The sequence below is a fragment of the Equus przewalskii genome, chromosome 12, assembly GCF_037783145.1.
Source record: "Equus przewalskii isolate Varuska chromosome 12, EquPr2, whole genome shotgun sequence".
In the NCBI taxonomy this organism is placed as follows: domain Eukaryota; kingdom Metazoa; phylum Chordata; class Mammalia; order Perissodactyla; family Equidae; genus Equus; species Equus przewalskii.
In genome coordinates this window covers 6,542,307-6,559,065 of record NC_091842.1, presented here as the reverse complement: position 1 = coordinate 6,559,065, position 16,759 = coordinate 6,542,307, and the positions used below count along the sequence as shown (strand labels likewise).

General features: G+C 60.6%; 1 protein-coding gene and 1 long non-coding RNA gene across 3 annotated transcripts; one reads left to right on the top strand and one right to left on the bottom strand.

Annotated features, from left to right (window-relative positions):
* Window positions 1-3,059: 3,059 nt before the first annotated feature.
* ARPC1B (actin related protein 2/3 complex subunit 1B) lies at window positions 3,060-16,747 on the bottom strand. Of its 2 annotated transcripts, none has more exons than XM_070567487.1 (10): window positions 16,396-16,747; window positions 9,447-9,523; window positions 8,582-8,686; window positions 7,919-8,141; window positions 7,331-7,438; window positions 6,328-6,534; window positions 6,169-6,244; window positions 5,097-5,302; window positions 3,688-3,778; window positions 3,060-3,384 (listed from the first exon to the last, which is right to left on the bottom strand). In XM_070567487.1, the coding sequence occupies exons 2-10, from the start codon at window positions 9,508-9,510 to the stop codon at window positions 3,346-3,348; spliced, it is 1,119 nt and encodes a 372-aa protein (XP_070423588.1). In that variant the 5' UTR covers window positions 9,511-9,523; window positions 16,396-16,747; the 3' UTR covers window positions 3,060-3,345. The 2 variants fall into 2 exon arrangements, with proteins under 2 accessions (XP_070423588.1, XP_008514279.1); XM_008516057.2 differs by lacking the exon at window positions 16,396-16,747 and adding an exon at window positions 12,679-13,036.
* On the top strand, window positions 9,796-14,031 carry LOC139074835 (uncharacterized). The gene is made up of 3 exons (XR_011524685.1): window positions 9,796-10,059; window positions 11,114-11,509; window positions 12,448-14,031. It is a non-coding gene; the product is annotated as an uncharacterized lncRNA (long non-coding RNA).
* Window positions 16,748-16,759: the final 12 nt, after the last annotated feature.

Here is a 16,759-nt window from a genome sequence, read left to right as displayed (position 1 = left end):
TGCTTGTTCGAGAGCCATTCCTGGACCCCGTGCTGGGCTATTTTCACCCAGCAGGGCATGGTGTCACTCTCAGGTATCGTTCTCAGGCAGGGCCTGCCCTACATGGTTCAGGTGGCACCACGCGTAGGAGCAGGGTGCGGGGACTGACCCTGGGCATCTGAGCTGGGAGAGATCCCCTCCCCTTTTTAATCAAGTAGAGGCCTCAGGCCAGAGCGGCCAGGAACCCGCCACGTCGGTCCAGGCAGGAGCAGCAGTACCCCGCCTCAATGTCCTGTGCTGTCTCCAGGTGCCCCCTGGTGGTGAAAGCCTCAGGATCTCAGTGTCGGGAGGAGGTATGTATGACTGCCAGGCATTACCTCATTCAGTCCTTACCACCCTGTATGGTGGGGGAACTGAGGCTTAGCGCCATCGTGTGGGCTGCCTGCAGACTCAGGCCCAGTGAAGGGCAACCAGAGTGCCTGTCCGGTCCCTGCGCCCCCCCGTGAGGGGTGCTCCATCTCACGACAGCAGCATCCTTTGCACACAGTCCTGAGAGGTCAGTGATAGCACCAAGCAGGGGGTTTGGCCCGAAGTCAGACAGATTTAGCGGCAGAGACGGAATCAAGCCCCTGACTCCCAGTGACCTCTGCCACACCCCCTGGGCTTGACATGTTGGAGATCAACAGCCCCAGGAGGGAGGGGTACCACAGCTGCCAGCATCTGCAGGTCACCCTGGCCTGCGGAAGACCCCTCTGACCCTGGCCCTGAAGCAGGAGTTACCTCAAAGGTTTTGCCAAACCTGGAGGTCCCTGGAGGAGGTCGTGCAGCCGCTGCTGCCCAGACTCAGGTCTGTGTCACAGAAACGAAGTTCTCTGATAAGACGAGGAAGGCGAAGGTTGGCTGACGAAGCGGCCTGTTGTTGGCTCTGGGTGCTGCCAGCCAGCAGAACTGGGGCCACACCGGCCTTAATGAGGGGTCTTGTAACACACGTGCTGGAAGTATTCGGTCCACATGAAGGGCCGGCCGGAAGGGGCTGTGTTTGGCCCCAGCCAGCAATCCTCTCTGTGCCCAGGACAGCCCTGCTCCTGTCTGACCTTGGGGCGAGGCCAGAGGCAAGGGCTTCCTTGGTGCCTGCAGGCCTCTGAGCGGGTCTGCAGATGTCACCTGCCTACCTGGGTGGTGTGCTGACAAGAGCTCCTCAAAGCATTTCCCTGCTGGCCCAGGCAGAGCCCCGGGCTCACAGCGAGTCTTTCAGCAGATGCCCCTCCAGTGGAGGTTGGTTGTCCCACCTGAGCTTGGATCCTGGCTCTGCCTGTTTCTGTCTGTGAGACTCTGGGGAGGTAACTTCTTTCTCTGGCATTCGGTTTTCTTTAAAATGGGGATGACAAGGCCTCCTTCCCGAGGGAGGACACGCTGACTGGTGTGTTAGGACTCCTCCAACTGTGTCTTCTACCATTCACCCAAGTCGCCCAAGCCGTCCTGGTTCCTCCCTGGCCCTCGTCCCCTCATCCTGTCAGTCCCCGGGGCCCCTGCTGTTTCCACCCCCACTGCCCTGGTCCTTGTCACACCCACACAGTCAGCACTCTCCTTGCAGGCCTCCAATCTGGCCTCTGGATGCAAACCTAGCCATGTGTCTCTCCAGCTTTAGTGGCCTGACTGCCCATGATGCCAAGGGCCTCCAGGAACTGGTCCCTGGGGACCTTCCCAGCCTCGCCTTCCACCTCATCCCTGTCCTGCACTCCATCAGTCCTACAGCTCTTAGAAGGTGCCAGACTCTTGCACACAGCCCTTTGTGCAAGCTATTACTTTCCTGGAACCCTCCGTGGGTGCCAACCCCTCCTTTTCTTGAGACACTGGGTTGTCATCTCCCCCACCAGACTGTGAGCTTCTCAAAGGCAGCAACTGTGCCCCCTCAACTGTCTCGACATCCAGCAGGGCCTGGCACAGGGCAGGCCCAGCGAGCCCAGCCAGTGGTCCCAGCACCCACTAGGGGATGCGTGCAACATGGAGCAGGGGCCAGGGTCCCCCCCTTTCCTGATGGGACTTCCCGCCTGTCACAGGAGCCTCGGCCACCCTTGGAGAAGCCCAGCCCCACCCCAACAGTCCCACGTAATACCTTTCCCTCGTGGGAAGCAGAAGACTGAGCCTGTCAATTGTAAGCCAAGACTCAAGTCTAATGAAGGAGGACAGTTGCCGTCTTTGAGGTCCCTGCATGCAAACGCGCGCGTGGTTGGGGCTCATATTTCTCCAACAGCAGGGGAAAACCTGTTCCTCGGGGGCTCAGAGAAGGGGAAGAACGCTGGTTGGACATTCTGGGGCCACGTTTTCAGCCCTGAGGTTAGCCAGGAACCAGGACAGGCCCCAGTCTTGCAGGAAGAGATGGAAATCAGTTCCGGGACCAGAACCCCGGGGAGCCATCCCAGGCCCTCACTTTGCAGAGGCCTGGCACAGACGGGGATGACCCTGACACTGCATCTAGTGAACAGGAAGAGCTGTGTGGCCTGTCTCCTGGGGTCTTAGAATTTCTCCCGCATTGTGATTTTAAAGAGAATCGATAGGGTCTCTTCCAACAGAGGAGGCTCCTGTGAGCGACAGGCCCTGGAACAATGGGGGAGAAGGCAACTTTAGATACCTTTTGTCCTGCAGATGTGGGAGAATTCACAATTAGGAGACGTGTTGGTGTCATTCATTACCTAGTTAGACTGGAAGAGAAAAACCATGACTCTGTAAATAGGTAACTAAAAAGCAGGTGACTAAACGATCAGAAATACCCTCTGAATAAAACAGGAATGAAAAACAATCGTCCTAAAAAAACGGTAAGCGTTTACCAGAAACCAACCGCAAACATCAAATAGAGAAATGATAAAATTTCCATTGAAGCCCAGAACCAGCCTGGAATACGCAAGCACTTGTCTAGGAATCTGACAACTGAAGGAATGACAGAAAAGACACCCGGTCCTGGAAGCCCCCAGGTGGACTAGCGGGGAAGGCCCTTGGGTTTAAGGGTCGATCTTGCTGGCAAGCAAAACTAAGCCACCTATGACTGTGCGAAAACCAGTCACTCCTCCCAGACACAGGCGAGCATTTCTACAATTGCATTTTTATTACCTCCAGTTTTGAAGCAGTTCATGACCAGCAGAGTGCTTTGGGGATAATTTTTACAAGAAACGAAAGCATTTCTTTAAGAAAAAGGCACGTGTTCCTTCAACAGATAAGAAAAGCTTCCCACCCCTTCCCCTCCCCTCCTGAGGGAGCAGCTCCTGTGGCGCCCCAAACTGGTACCCTAGAAACATTCAGCAAAGCGACCGTAGCCTCCCTCACCCCTTCCCCCAGCAGCTGGGATGAGGGCAACATAATCCTGGCAGGTCATTTGATCTTGAGGTCCTTCAAGGCTGATTCCAAGCTCTGGAAGGAGACAAGCAGAACAGACAGGCTGCTTCTCAGCTGTGCTGCAGACAGCCCCTCTGCAGGGACCTGGCCCACACCCACCCCAGCCCCCAGCCTAGCACAGGTCAGAGGATCTGGGCTTTGGGGTCACACAGACCTGGGTTTGAATCCCAGCCCTAAAGGGTGGTGCCCCAGAGGGTGCCGAGGCCCAGATGTCAAGGGTCTGCCCCGCCCCCATCCCCACACAGTGCCTTTCTCTCCCAGGAATGAGGGATGGGGCATCTGGGGGCCTGGCAGGAGCCAGGGTGGGGCAAGCCTCACCTTCACATCCCAGATGCTCATGCCGCCGTCCATGCCCGTAGTGCAGAACTGCGAGCACTTGGCCTTTCCCCCGCTGAGCACCGAGATCTGGCTGCAAAGAGGATGAGGGCTTTCCGGATCCCAGCCTGTGCCCATGCGGGACTCCGGCCCACCCTGCCCTCCAGGAGGTCCCAAACTTCTGGGGGAGCCAACTCTCATGAGAAGTGCTGAGATGGGGTGTGCCCATGCAGGGACAGCTTGGGAGCGGGCGTGACAAAGGATGACAAAGGATCACAAAGAATGGGGCTCACAAATCTGCGTTAGGGACGAACAGTAATGTGCGAGGTGCAAAAGGCAGACCAGGCAGATGGAATACGGTACACAAAGGCCTGGGCAGGGCGTGAGGATATGTGTCTGGGGAGTGGGCAGAGTGACAGTATTGTGGCAGGACGGGAAAAAAGAAGAAAAACATGAGACTGGAAGGACGCAGGCCTAGTTCTGAAGAGCCTCGAAAGCCGCGGAAGGGTGTTTAGTCTGAAGACATTGGACCAGGCAGCCACAGGAGGGTTTAAGCGGCCGAGGGGCTCGGTTGCAAAGTCTTGCCACACTTTGCCCTCTGATTCGCCGCGGGGGTGGACACCTGTAGCTGGCAGGATTGGGGAGTTTTGGAAGGACTCTCGCTCCCTCGTCCCACCGCACTTCCGAAGGGAGGTTGCAGCGGGACCCTCAGTTTCGCGCCTACCCTCCAGGTTCTAGACACTAGGCCGGCTTCAGCTACGGCGCCGCCCATAAGAAGCTGGCTGGTCACTGCCTGGCGGCCCAGAGAACCGCAGGCCCCACCCCTACAGCCATGTCTTAAAAATGCAGAGCGAGATGGACCGCTCTGCCCGCGCCTGGTGCTATTTTTGTGCAACCTAAAGAGATCGACCGGTTTCCTAAGTCAGGGCCCGCTCTTCGACGCTGGGGAGCGGGGGAGAGTTGAGCTGGCCCCGCCCCCACCTGACGCTGTTCTTGCGCAGCGAGTCCAGGCCGGCGCCCGCGGCCGCACCGCCCTCCGAGCTCGCCTTCCTGCCGGCCACGCCCCTCCTGTCCCCGCCCACTGCCTGGCCCCGCCCCCACCTGACGCTGTTCTTGCGCAGCGAGTCCAGGCCGGCGCCCGCGGCCGCACCGCCCTCCGAGCTCGCCTTCCTGCCGGCCACGCCCCTCCTGTCCCCGCCCACCGCCTGGCCCCGCCCGCCCCGGCCCCGCCCTCACCTGACGCTGTTGTGCCGTCCAGGCCCGCCCCGCCCTCCTGGCCCCGCCCACCGCCCGGCCCCGCCCGCCATCTGGCCCCGCCCTCACACGACATTGCTCTTGCGCAGCGAGTCCAGGCCGGCCACCCCCCTCCTGGCCCCGCCCACCTCCTGGCCCCACCCCGGCCCCGCCCTCACCTGACGCTGTTCTTGTGCAGCGAGTCCAGACCGGCGCCCGTGGCCGCGCCGCCCTCCGAGCTCGCCTTCCTGTCGAGGTTCTGGAAGCGCTCGCGGGCCGTCAAGCCGCGCTGCGAGTTCTGCTTGGGCACGTCCAGCCGCCCCCCGAAGCTCAGCGTCCCCGCGGCGCCGTCGTAGGTAAACAGCACCGGGAAGCAGTCGTGGCCCTGCGACGGGGCGGGGTGCCATTGGAGCGCCGGCCGAGGGCAGGCGCAGCGTCCCCATTTGCACACGGGGAAACTGAGGCCGGAGGCAAAGCGCAACACCGAGGGGCGTCTGGCCACGAGTCTGGGGCCACGGGGGCCAGATGCGGGACCTGGGTGGAGCTACCGAGAAGCCAATGCCGCCGTCCCCAGGTGTATTCGACAGGGACCAGATGGTGGGGCTGAGCATCTAGGGGCGGCCCCTCCCCCAGCAAGGCTCGCGTCTGATTGGGAAAGCTTATCCGGGCCTCCCCTGGGAGCCCAGGGCCTTCTGTCCTGCCCAGCCGGTTACAGCTGCTCCCGGAGAGACCGCACAGCTGGAAGCTTCTCTAGGCAAAGCGGGCCTTATCCCCCTCTGAGACCCCCCATTATGTTTGCCGAGGGATGAAAAGGGCCTGGACAGATAGATGGGCAGGAGGAGAGAGGGAGAGTCGTGCCCTTTTGGACACGTGGTAGAACTGCGTCACACACAGCCACCTCTGAGTTAGGAGTGGCGGTGTCATTTGCACTGGCCAGTAAAATGAAAGCAGAAACGCGAGGATCCAGGGCAGGATTCTCCACTCTCTGGCCCCCCACAGCAGTGAGCAGAGCCCCCCACAACACCCACGCTGGACATATAAAGTGAGCGAGAAATAAATATTTACTAGTCAAGCCACAGCAGCTGGGGATTTTTTGCGTTACTGCCAGCCTGTTCCGACCAATACTGATACATGGATGGATGGCAGGAAGGAAGGGAGAGACGGGGACAAGTGGGGAGCTGCCTGGGCACCTCGGGGCTCTGGGAGACCTGTGCTAACTGGCCATTGCTCCCCTCCTCGCTCCCTCCTTACCGCTGCCACCAGACTGTTGTCTGTAATGAAGGTCAGGGCCAGCAGCGGCAGCGTTTCAGAGGCCAGAGTCGCAACACTGAGGGAGAGAGAGACGTCAGCCATGCCAGCCCCCACTGCTCTGTGCCTTGGTTGCCCCCTACTCAGGTGGCCTGTACTCACGCCATCTTCTTCTCGGCATCGGCCAGGCACACGGTGCTGTCATGGCTGACCCAGGCCACGCGGCTGCCGCTGGCTGAAAAGCAGACGCCGTGCACCCAGCCGCAGCTACTGCTGGACTCGAACATCAGCTCCCCGAAGGGCATCTTGGAGCCCCACGGGGTGGGGGCCGGCCGCTCTTCCACCTCCTTGATGTAGGCTGAGAAGATCCTGCCAGGAGAGGCCAAAAAAAAAGGGTGACCAGGGGTCTGGGAGCGGCCTGAGAAGGGACTCCCTCTCCCAAACCGGCCTGGTGAGGTCAGAGCACCCGGCTAGGAGCTCGTGGGGACCACAGCCAGCTTGGCACGACCTGTGCCTTCAGGCTCGGACAAGGCTGAGCCTCAGTGCCCTCTTGATGCAATGGAGCGGGGCCAGGAGGCCAGCCAGTTCCTACCCACCAACAAAGCCTCATCAGGACATCATCCTCTCCACGCCCTGGGCTCCAGTGGGGCCTCTGGACCTGCTGCAGCCTCATTTCCATGGTGGAGATTCAGAATCCCAGGCCTTGGGATACTCGAGGGTGCTGGCCCAGAAGAGAAAAACAGCCAACAACTGGAGACTCTACATCCCAGGCCTTAAGATAATGAGGCAGAGTTGGTCCCCAACTTATCAGTCATTCATACCTTAGTATGAAAAAGTACACCCACTCATTTTCCTTCAGATAGAAGCCAGGAAACTAAAGGGGTGGGGAGTTCTAATGAGGCAGGAGAGGAGGGCCTAGGAAAGAAACCTAGCTGACATTAAGAGGCGGCAAGGGATGCGTCCTGCTAAGCCTCTCCAGGGGCTGGAGACAGGACCCAATGATGAGCCTCCAAAGAGAAAAACCTCACAGATTCTCACTGAGGACACCCCGTTGTCAGCAGAGCTGGAGCTGGCCTGGAAGACGAATTTGGGGCTCCCAGGACAGGACTCCCCGGTACCCTCCAGTCCCTGCTCCGGTGTGGATGTCAGGGTCCCGCCCTCTCACCGGCACTTGAAGTCGCAGGAGCCGGCGGCCAGGAGCACGTTGTTGGGGTGCCAGTCGAGGCTGAGGACGGTGGAGCGAATGGGCTTCTTGATGTGTTTGCACACCCACCTGGACAGAGAGTCAGACGGTTGGTGGGAGAGACGGACAGACAGGTGGGCCCCCACCGAGTCTCCCAGACTCCAGCCTGAGTCCTGCCTGGCCTCTGCCCTCAGGGGAGATTATGACGTGGCTGAGGGCTGGCGAGGGGGCCTGGGGGTGAGACAGGCTGGGCTCCTTGGGCAAGTGACTGACTCAGGGCCTTACTTTGTTCATCTGTGAAGAGGGGGTGACAAGAGACGCGCAGGCCAGGGGCCTGGGGGGAGCCAATGCCAACATGTGTGCAGGGTGGTCTGCACGCTTATTACTGAGACGGGGCTGTGCAAGGACCCTCACCTCACCCACGACGTCCAGAGAGGATCCACTTCCCCAGGGTCACATGAACAGGGGTCCCGACACCCCGTCTAGTGCTTTCTGGGACACCACCCACCACCTGTTGGTCTGCAGCCCTGGGCCCCTCCCAGCCCACTCTGGTCCTGCCCAGGCACCCACCAGTCATTTTCCTGCTCGAAGTAGCAGATGGAGATGACCCGGGAGCCGCTGCCCACAGCGAACTTGTTCTCATTGGGGGCCCAGCGCACGCAGCGAGCGGCCCGGTTGATCCGCAGGATGACAAGCGTGGGCTTCCATGTGTGACCCTTCAGCGTCCACACGTAGGCGTTGCGGTCTGTGCCGCAGGTCACAATGCGGTTACTCTCGGGGGCCCAGTCGATGCCTGTGGGTGGAGAGGGGACACTAGATTGAAGCCATCCAAGCAGAGGTGGCTCTATAGTGTCCCTGTAGGAGGGGCTTAGAGCCCATAACCTAGATGAAAGCTGCTCCAGAGGGTGCTACTAGACCGAGTGGGGGTGTAACAGCTCTCCACACTATCTCCAAACATGCTGGAAGGCCAAGCCGAGACACAGAAAAGAAATGGGTCCTTGGTAATGCTGAGCTGTTGGATCAAGCCTTTCCTGAAGTCCACAAACTTCTGAGTTTTTTAGTAACATGAACCAACATAATGCCTTTATAACTTAAGCCAGTTTGACTCAGGGTTGTGTTACTTGCAAGCCAAACTATCCTGCTTGACACAGTGAGTGAGCCGATGGCCCTGGCTGGCCCTGCCCTGTGCCCCTGCCTCCCCTCAGGAGGGTGATCCCAGCCAGCCTGACCCACCTGTCACCTGCCCGTTGTGTTCCTTGAGCTCGTGCACCTTGACCCACTTGGCCCCGCTCTTCTCATAGATGTGCACCTCGTGGTTGTTGGGGCAGATGGCAATCTCTGCGGGAGAGACAGGCGGGGGGTGGGGAGTGGAAGGAGGCGTGGGTGCCAGGTCCCCACTTCCCAGGCCACCCAGGCAACACCTGAGTCTTCATGACTGGGGCTCCTCCTCTGCCTCACAGGGGCCCCCTGCTGGGCCTCTGGTGACACCTCCTCAGGGACTGGCCACCCCTTGCCTGCACCCACCACCCCGGACACCCCCAGAGCAGCCTCATGACCTCTGGGAGCTCTCCCCGTCCCCTGCTACTGCCCTCTGCTCCCAGCTCCAGCCACGGGCTCCTTGCTGCTCCTGATGACGCCAGGCCCTCCCGCCTCAGGGCCTCTGCGCCCGCCCCTCCCTCCTTCAAGTCTGTGCAAATGTCACCTCCTCCGAGGGCTCGCCCTGGCTTTCCTAACTGGCGCCTCTGCCCCCATCGCTTCCCCTCACCCTGCCTCCCTCTTCCCAGCACCTTTCACTACCTGCCATGGCAGGTGCATCATCATTTCTTGGCCCCTGAGCCCTCCCCCACCTGTGGGTCCTAGAGGGCAGGCCTGGCTGTCACACCCCCTGGGGCTAGGGCCATGCGGGCTGCCCTCCCACCTCCACCACACCTCCCCCACCACCCCACCTGGCTCCACTTCCTCCTCAAACTCAGGACCGCGGTGAAGGGGGTCAGGAGCCCGCACTGAGCCCACAGTCAGGGCGCCTGCTGCTTAGCACCCATGTGCTCCGGGGGGCAAGGGGTGGGCACCCACAAATGCTCCAGGGGGCAGCACTCACGTGTGCGGTCCTTATTCCAGGCGTGGCAGCTGATGGGCTCCACCAGGAAGCTGTGGTAGGCCATGGCCGCTCGGCTCCTGTGCCCAGGACAGGGAGGGGACCCGAGTCAGCCCTGCCCCTGCCCCTACCCCAGACCAGGCCCCAGCCGAGCTCGGGGAGGCCTCCTGACCCTGGCCTGGCATGTTGCTTCCCTCCTGGGGCCTCAGTTTCCCTCCTCAAAAAACAGCACCTCTCATGGGATGTCTCTGAGGCTCCGGAGAAGAGACAAGGGATGGGTGGGGGGTGCTATCATGAGTGGGGTGTGCTGAGCCTGTGCCAGACAGGCCATCGCTCATCGTCTGTGCCTCAGTTTCCTCCCAGGCGAAGCTCCCCGAGAAGGACGGGGTGAGGATGAATGAAACAATCTCATAAACCGAGCGCGGCGCCCAGCGCTCCACGCCCAGAGCCCGGGTCTTCCCTCACGCTCAGGTGGGGGCGCGGGGACTTCAGGCGGACGGACAGACAGACGTCCCAGTCTGCTCCAGAAAACCCATCTGATGCTCCTGTGGCTGGGACCTGAGTGGCTGGTGGGGTGTCCAGGGCCCAAGGTGGCTGGGCCGTGGGGATGACGGAGGTACATGGAGAGCAGCCAGGCGCTGGGAGGAGGGGGCTGGGCCCACACTGACGGTGCAGCCCTGGGATCGAGCAGCAACTCACCCTCCCCTCCCCATGTCCCAGCTCAGCCCCTGCCTGCATGTCGCCAGCCTCCTCCCCTGCCGCTGAGCCCCCTGGGCCTGAGGAGTGACGGGGTTGGGGTGGGGGGGGCGCGTCATGGGCAGCCTCCCCTTGCCCTCGCCCCTCCTGACTCAGCTCTGCTCATTTCGGCCCCATGCCCGGGACAGGCTGCTCCTCCCAGCAATTCCCATCTCAGGCCACCCCCTTCCTCCCTGGCTGTGCCGACCCTGCTGGTGGCCCCCTGCCTGTTCTTCCTGCCAAGCTTGCTGCCCTCCGCCAGCCTTTGTGCCTGGGGCACACCTGGCCTCCTGGCCTTTGCACATGCTGTTCCGTCTGCAGAAAAGGCAGCCTGATGTCAAGGCCAGCTCTGTCCACATTTCATGCCTGCGTGCCCTTCTCCCGAATGCCCACCCCCGTTCTATTCGGCAAAACCCTGCTCACCGGGAAAAACCCAAAGTGACCATCACTTCCTCAAACCCCTTCTCTCCCAGAGTCGCAGGGCCTGGGTGTGGGGCCCAGCAGCACTGCTCGCCAGCTGTGTGACCCCAAGCACATCGCTCGCCCTCTCTGAACCTCAGTTTCCACATGTGCAAAATGGGAACAGGAATCCTGCCCCCGGAGGCGTTAAGAGGGTGAATAAGACGATCTGCCACGCCCGGCAGATAGTAGGTGTTCAGGAAAGGGCCACTCTTAGTCCACCATGGATGGGACAGCATCTGTTCAGGGGGCAGCCTCCCCAGCTAGACCGGGGGCTGATGCTGGGGCACACAGGCCTCAGACCTTCGCACTGGCTGTTCCCTCGGCCTTCGAAGCTCTTCCCCCAGATGCCCATGCGGTTCCTGCCCTCCCTGCTGCCATTCCAGTCTGGGCTCCAAGCCAGCCCCACCGATGGGAAACTGTGGCCACCTCCCCCGTGCCGGCCCTGCCCTGTCCCCATTTCATTTTCTCCGCAGACGATCGTTCCTGAGCATACGGGACCCTGGACTCATGGGCTGTGCCTGCTGTCCACCTCCCCCACGGGACTACAACAGGCTTGATGGAGACGGACACCGCCGACCACCTTGTTCACAGTCCTGTCCCCGAGGCCTCAAGGCTTCGGTGGGAGGTGCTCAAGAAGTATTTCATGAACATGTCATTTATCGCTGTTAGTGCCCAGCAAAGTTCTTTATTAAAAAATTTTTAAAAAGAATACCACCACCGAACATTTCCAGAACGCTCCCTACTTGCCAGCTCTCACCACTCTATGGATTCCTGACTTCAGTGCTCAGATGCCACAGCCCCGGATGACAGACATGGAGACTGCGGCTCAGCGAGGGGAAGCCACCTGTTCAGGGTCACACAGCTCCCAGGTGAGTGGCACCAGGCACCTGGTGGCCACCCCCACTGGCCTGGCAGGTGCATCCTGCGGACCGGGCTGCTGGCAGGCTGCCCCTCACTGTGGCCTGAGCCCCAGATGCCCCGGGCAGCCAGTGGGAGACCCCCAGAAGGGCTCCCGCTCAAGTGAGCTCACCCGCACAGCCGGCTGGGGCCCCGCTAGAATCCCGGGGGCTCTCCCCTCCCGCAGCGGGGCTCCACCAAGCCCTCTCTGGGAGGAACAGCATTGAGTCTGGGCCCAGGCGCGAGGCGGGCATGAGCTGTAGCACAGCCTGTCGCACAGGAGAATCCGGGGCTCAGGGACCACCCACTCAAGGTCGCACCCCAAATCCCACTGGACCTGGCGTCCTGCCCACCCAGCTCACTCCAGGTCCACACTGCCTGCTTGCATTTCACAGCAGGAAGGCCTGGAAAGCTCCGGGGCAGCACAGGGCACACACGCGCGCATACACACAAGTATGCTGCTCCCACACACTCAGGCATATTCAGCCTCGCACACACACAAGCACACTGCTCCTGCAGCTCATGCGTGTTCAGCCTTGCACGCACACCCAGCACGCTGCTCCCACACACTCAGGGGTGTTCAGCCTCACACACATAAGCACACCGCTCCACATGCAGGCGTGTTCAGCTTCACGTGATCACACAGCACACAGTTCCCTGCCGCCACAGCCCCCACCCCTTACAGGCCCCTGTGGGAGGCGGCAAAGGCCCAGAGATGGTGCTGCAGAGCCAGCCGGTCAGCAGGCCTGATGGGGTTGCCCCAAGTGCTTCCGGCATCTGGGCTGGGCAGCACCAGCACCCATGTCCAGCTGGCTGGGGCAGGGGGTCATTGCTGGCCACCCCTCAGACAACAGGACTCAGGAGGGGGAGAGCCAGGCCTGTGTGACCTCTGTCCACCCCCATTTCCCAGGTCACCGACAGGGCAGGACCAGCGCTAAAGCCAGAAGCCCACTTCCCACCCTTGGCCAGGCTCCTGGTGGCCCCCGGACGCCTGCTGAGACCAAGTACCCTCACCCCTTCAGCCCCAGGCGGCCCAGAAGCAAGAAGGCCTGCGGATGCAGCCCCAGGGGGCGGTGGCCCCTGGACCCTAGACTCCGGCCCAGAGCTGGTCAGCAGAGCCAATGTCCCAGCTCCAACTCACAGACTCGCCATGCTGCCGGGCGTCTCTGCCCCTTCCGGGGTCTGGGTAAGAGTGTCCAGACATGCGGGCCAGGCTGTAAAAGCCGGGCTAGCTGATGATCCAGACTTGCGCTGTGAAGATGGAGAGGTTGGGTCTGCCAAGGACGGCAGCCCCCATACTAGCAAACGACGCAGCTGAGAGGACTTGGGGAGCCCTGACTGCTGTTTCCTGGAACCCAAAGGTTCTCAAGTGGGAGAGGTAGCAGCTGGTAAAGATGGCCACAGGCGCCTGGGACAGGCAAGGGAGGGCAGTTCAGACCACAGCTATCAGCCAATCACACTTTAGCATGAATTCAGACAGCAATACTTCCTAGTCCACTGAACCAACACCTTAAAGGGGGTAGGGGGTAGAGGGTATGGGTGAAGGGGGTGGGAGAGAGGAAGATGCATTTCCCCCTTTTCATAACTTTTTTCTAACTTCTGCAAAGCAACTGAAACCAGCAGGACCTCAGGGAGGATGACTCCCCTCCCCCACGTTATAAATGAGGAAGTGGGAGCGCAGAGAGGGGAGTGGCTTCTCCTTCTGTGGGCACTGTGGCCTCAGGGCTGTAGCCTCCTAGATCAGGAATCAGTGGATTGTTCCATGTGGTCAGACCCAGGAAGCAGCCTTCACACTGGGCCACCCTGCCGGGGCAACTCTGTCTTACTCCCAGGAAAACATCTCCCCTACCAAGGGTGGGGCGAGTCCCCACCCCCTCCAGCCCAGCCAGCCACCCCACTGAGGAAAATGCCATTAGGGCTGCTTTGTCCTAGTGTGTTGACAACACAATGCTCCTGGTGGAGATGAGGGTAGGCTGAGGCCGAGGACTCAGGGACATCCACCCACTTGTCACCATGGGCCTATCTGACTGCTGAGGACAAAGAGAGAGGAGGGCGCCCTGAGGACTGTGTTGGGACCAGTGCTCTGTGCCCCTTATCATCCAGAAACAGAGTGAGGCTGGCGGAGCGGGGGCCAAACCCTGACAGACTCTATGCTGGCTCCAAACCACCCCCACCAGTCTGGAGCCAGGATCTCTCTGTGCTCCCAGGAGCACTTCCCCCATATCCGGCACACAGTGGGCGCTTTGTATGAATGGACCCAGGATTGCCTGGGGCTGGGCGTCCAGGGCACAGAGAGGGCAGCATGACGGCTGGGAGGGGGTTTGTCTGTAAGGTGGGGTGTGGGTTTCCATCGGGGGCGCCATTGACCATGTACTGGAGTGTGGACGTGAGCTCCACGGGGGCAGGCATATTTGTTTCATTCACTAATGCATCCCCACCACCAATTAGAGGGCCTGGCACACAGTAGGCACTTGATAAATATTTTTTGAACATGGTTGAATGACTGAATCACATTCTTTTTTCCGTATCCGCCTTAAGGGATGGTCTGTAAGGAGTATGCCGGTTGCTGCAGCAGCACATATATGCAATTTGTAAATACTTCCTGGGCAGGATGTGCTTACATTTTTTCCCTGATGGGGTCAATGATCAGAAAAGCCTGGAAACCTGCAATCCAGGGTCCTCTCTGGATGTGGGGAGAATGCAGCTCCCCTCCACAGCCAAGCCAGCCAGGCGAGGCCTCGGGCTGCCAGGCCAAGGGCCTCAGACCTCAGCGCTCCTTACAGCGCTGGGTTCAGGTTCTGGCTGTCCCCACACCGCCTGGGCGCCCTCGGCCAACACTTTCCTCGTGTCTCTATCCAGAGAAGGCAGGAACTGGATGGGGCACCGGCCGTAGGTTCGTTCTTGCTGTCAGAGAACCTCTGCCAGCCTTCTCTGAACCCAGAGGCTTGGGTGGATATGAGGGAGGCCAGAAGGAGCGGCCTGGAGCCAGGATCTCGGCCCTACAGGACTCAGGGAAGTCCCCACCCAGCTCAGAGGCTGGAGGGAGCTGCCAGCAAGCCATTTTGCACGCGTGCTAAGCGGTTACTCAACTTCCTGTTGTGTGTGGAGCAGCCCTTGCCACCCCACACAGCGACCAGCCAACCCTCCTCCCCAGCTCGGCTCTTAAAGTCTTACAAACGAGGCAAAGTCAAGTTAAGACACAAATGAAAACAGTCACAAGGCACCATGAAGCACCCGCTCAAGTAATCCAAACAAAACAAAATCCAAAAACACATAAAACTCAATGCGGGCAGGGCTGCGCAGAAAGTCTCATTTGTTGCTAATTTGAGCAGCCTTTCTGGAGAGCAATGAGATAACTCTCAACAGTCGGGTAGGAACAAACGGGACAGAATCACATGAACAGGAACTTAAAAATGGTTAACACTCTTTGGTTGCATAAATTCATTCTGGGGCTAAGAAAATAGCCACTGACTTTTTTTTTTTAAGCAAACACGTTCATAATAACCCTCTTTATAATGATGACAGGGTGGAAAAGTCCAGATGACTACAAATATGGACAAAGTAAAGAGTGACATTAACATGTTGGGATACTATTTAAGTATTAGAAAAGACTTGGGTTATATACAAACACACACGTAATGAACTAACTTCACTGACAGCTGTAAACGCCAAAGGTTTACCCAGGACTTTGACACACATTCCCTTTTATCTGCTAAAGCAAACCTAAGAAGTTTTTTGGTATTTTTCTTTCAACCTTCATTTTGTACAGGAGGAAAGAGACTCAGACAAAAGGCAAGATTTGGTCAAAGTCACATGGCTCCTAGATGGCACAGTTTGGGATTCTGACCCCAAACCCCAGAGTTTAGGTTCACCCAGGGAGACACTTTGGTAAACGCGTGCAGGCGTTACAACAGCAGAGACAATACTAACAGCCCCCATTGATATTGTGTGTGCCTGGCACGCTGCCCAGTGTCTTACACACATTATCACATTTGGGACTCATGACTTGAAAGGTCCCCATTTTCCAGATAAGGAAAGTTGAGGCTCAGAGAGGTGAGGTTGCTTACTAGGGTCAGCGGCTGGGGAAGGAAGACGCTGGCACTCTTAATCAGGGCCCTGAGACCTCAAGGGCCATGGGCGTTCTAACCTCCAGGGAGCACTGCCCGCCAGGCGGGAGGAGCCGGGGACAGCCTCCAGCCCGGTGTCCAGCTCCCGAGGCTCACGCTGGCCGTGACTGCAGGGCTGTCCCCGCCCGCGGGGCGGCCCGGCTGCTCCTCTGCGCCGCCGGCGAGGGAGGGGCCGCTGGGATCCGCGGGGTCCAGCGCCCGGGACTCAGAAGGGCCGTCGCCGGACCCCTCCGACGGCCGGGGCGGGAGGCGGGCGGGGGAGGGGGAGGGGGTGGCGCGGCGGGCGGGGCGGGGGCGCCAGCTCATTTCCCGGCTGGAGAACCCGGAAGGCTGGAGGCTGGGGGAAGTGACTGGGCGTGGGGCCGTCGCGGCCCGAAATAACGGGGGACAGCGGCCGCGGGGCAGGGTCGGCAGGTGGGGGCCGGGGAGGGACAGGAAGGGGGCCGGGGCTGGGGGGCGCCCCGAGGGCGCCGAGAGCCCCGCGTTTCCCTCGCCCGGAGGCCACCGCCTGCCCTCGGCGCCGCCCGCCACCTGCGCCCACTCGTCCCCTCACCTCCAGGCGAGACCCCTAATCCCACCATCATGGTCCTGCGGCCCCCGCGCACTCGCCACCTGCATGCGCCCCCTCCCCCTTTCCCCCTCCCCGACCGCCCCCCCGACCTCCACGCGCCCCCTCCTGCGCCCCTTCACATCCCCGCATCCCGCCCCCCCTTTCCCCCGCGCCCCCTCACCTCGGGGCGCCCCGGCCGCGGACTCTGGGCAGTCGACGCGCCGAACCGGCTCTGGGCCCCTAGCCTCGCCGCAGCCACTTCCTCGTGGGCGGGGGGCGGGGCCTCCCAGCCTCGCCCCCGGGGACCGGGGCGGGGACCAGGGGCCGCGGTCTGGAGACCCGAGGCCCCGCCCACCCCTCCGGGTTTAGGGCTGCACAGACCCAAGTCGCCCAGAAATCGTCCGCGACCACCCCTTGATACTCTATGGATGGGGAAACTGAGGCTCAGAGAGGAGTGCACAGCCTGAGAACAGCTGGGCGGGGACCTGGGAGCCCGGCAGGGCGCGCATGCCCCCATCGCCCCCACCGGGAGTGGACAGCGCGGG

Bases quoted from the DNA above. Each gene is read 5' to 3' on its own strand.
- ARPC1B (XM_008516057.2), bottom strand. The intron at 6,535-7,330 runs GTGAGAGGGCGG...CTCTCCTGGCAG, and splicing joins TCCTGCGACTTCAAGTGCCG to GATCTTCTCAGCCTACATCA. The intron at 3,779-5,096 runs GTGAGGGCGGGG...TCCTCTTTGCAG, and splicing joins CTGCACAAGAACAGCGTCAG to CCAGATCTCGGTGCTCAGCG.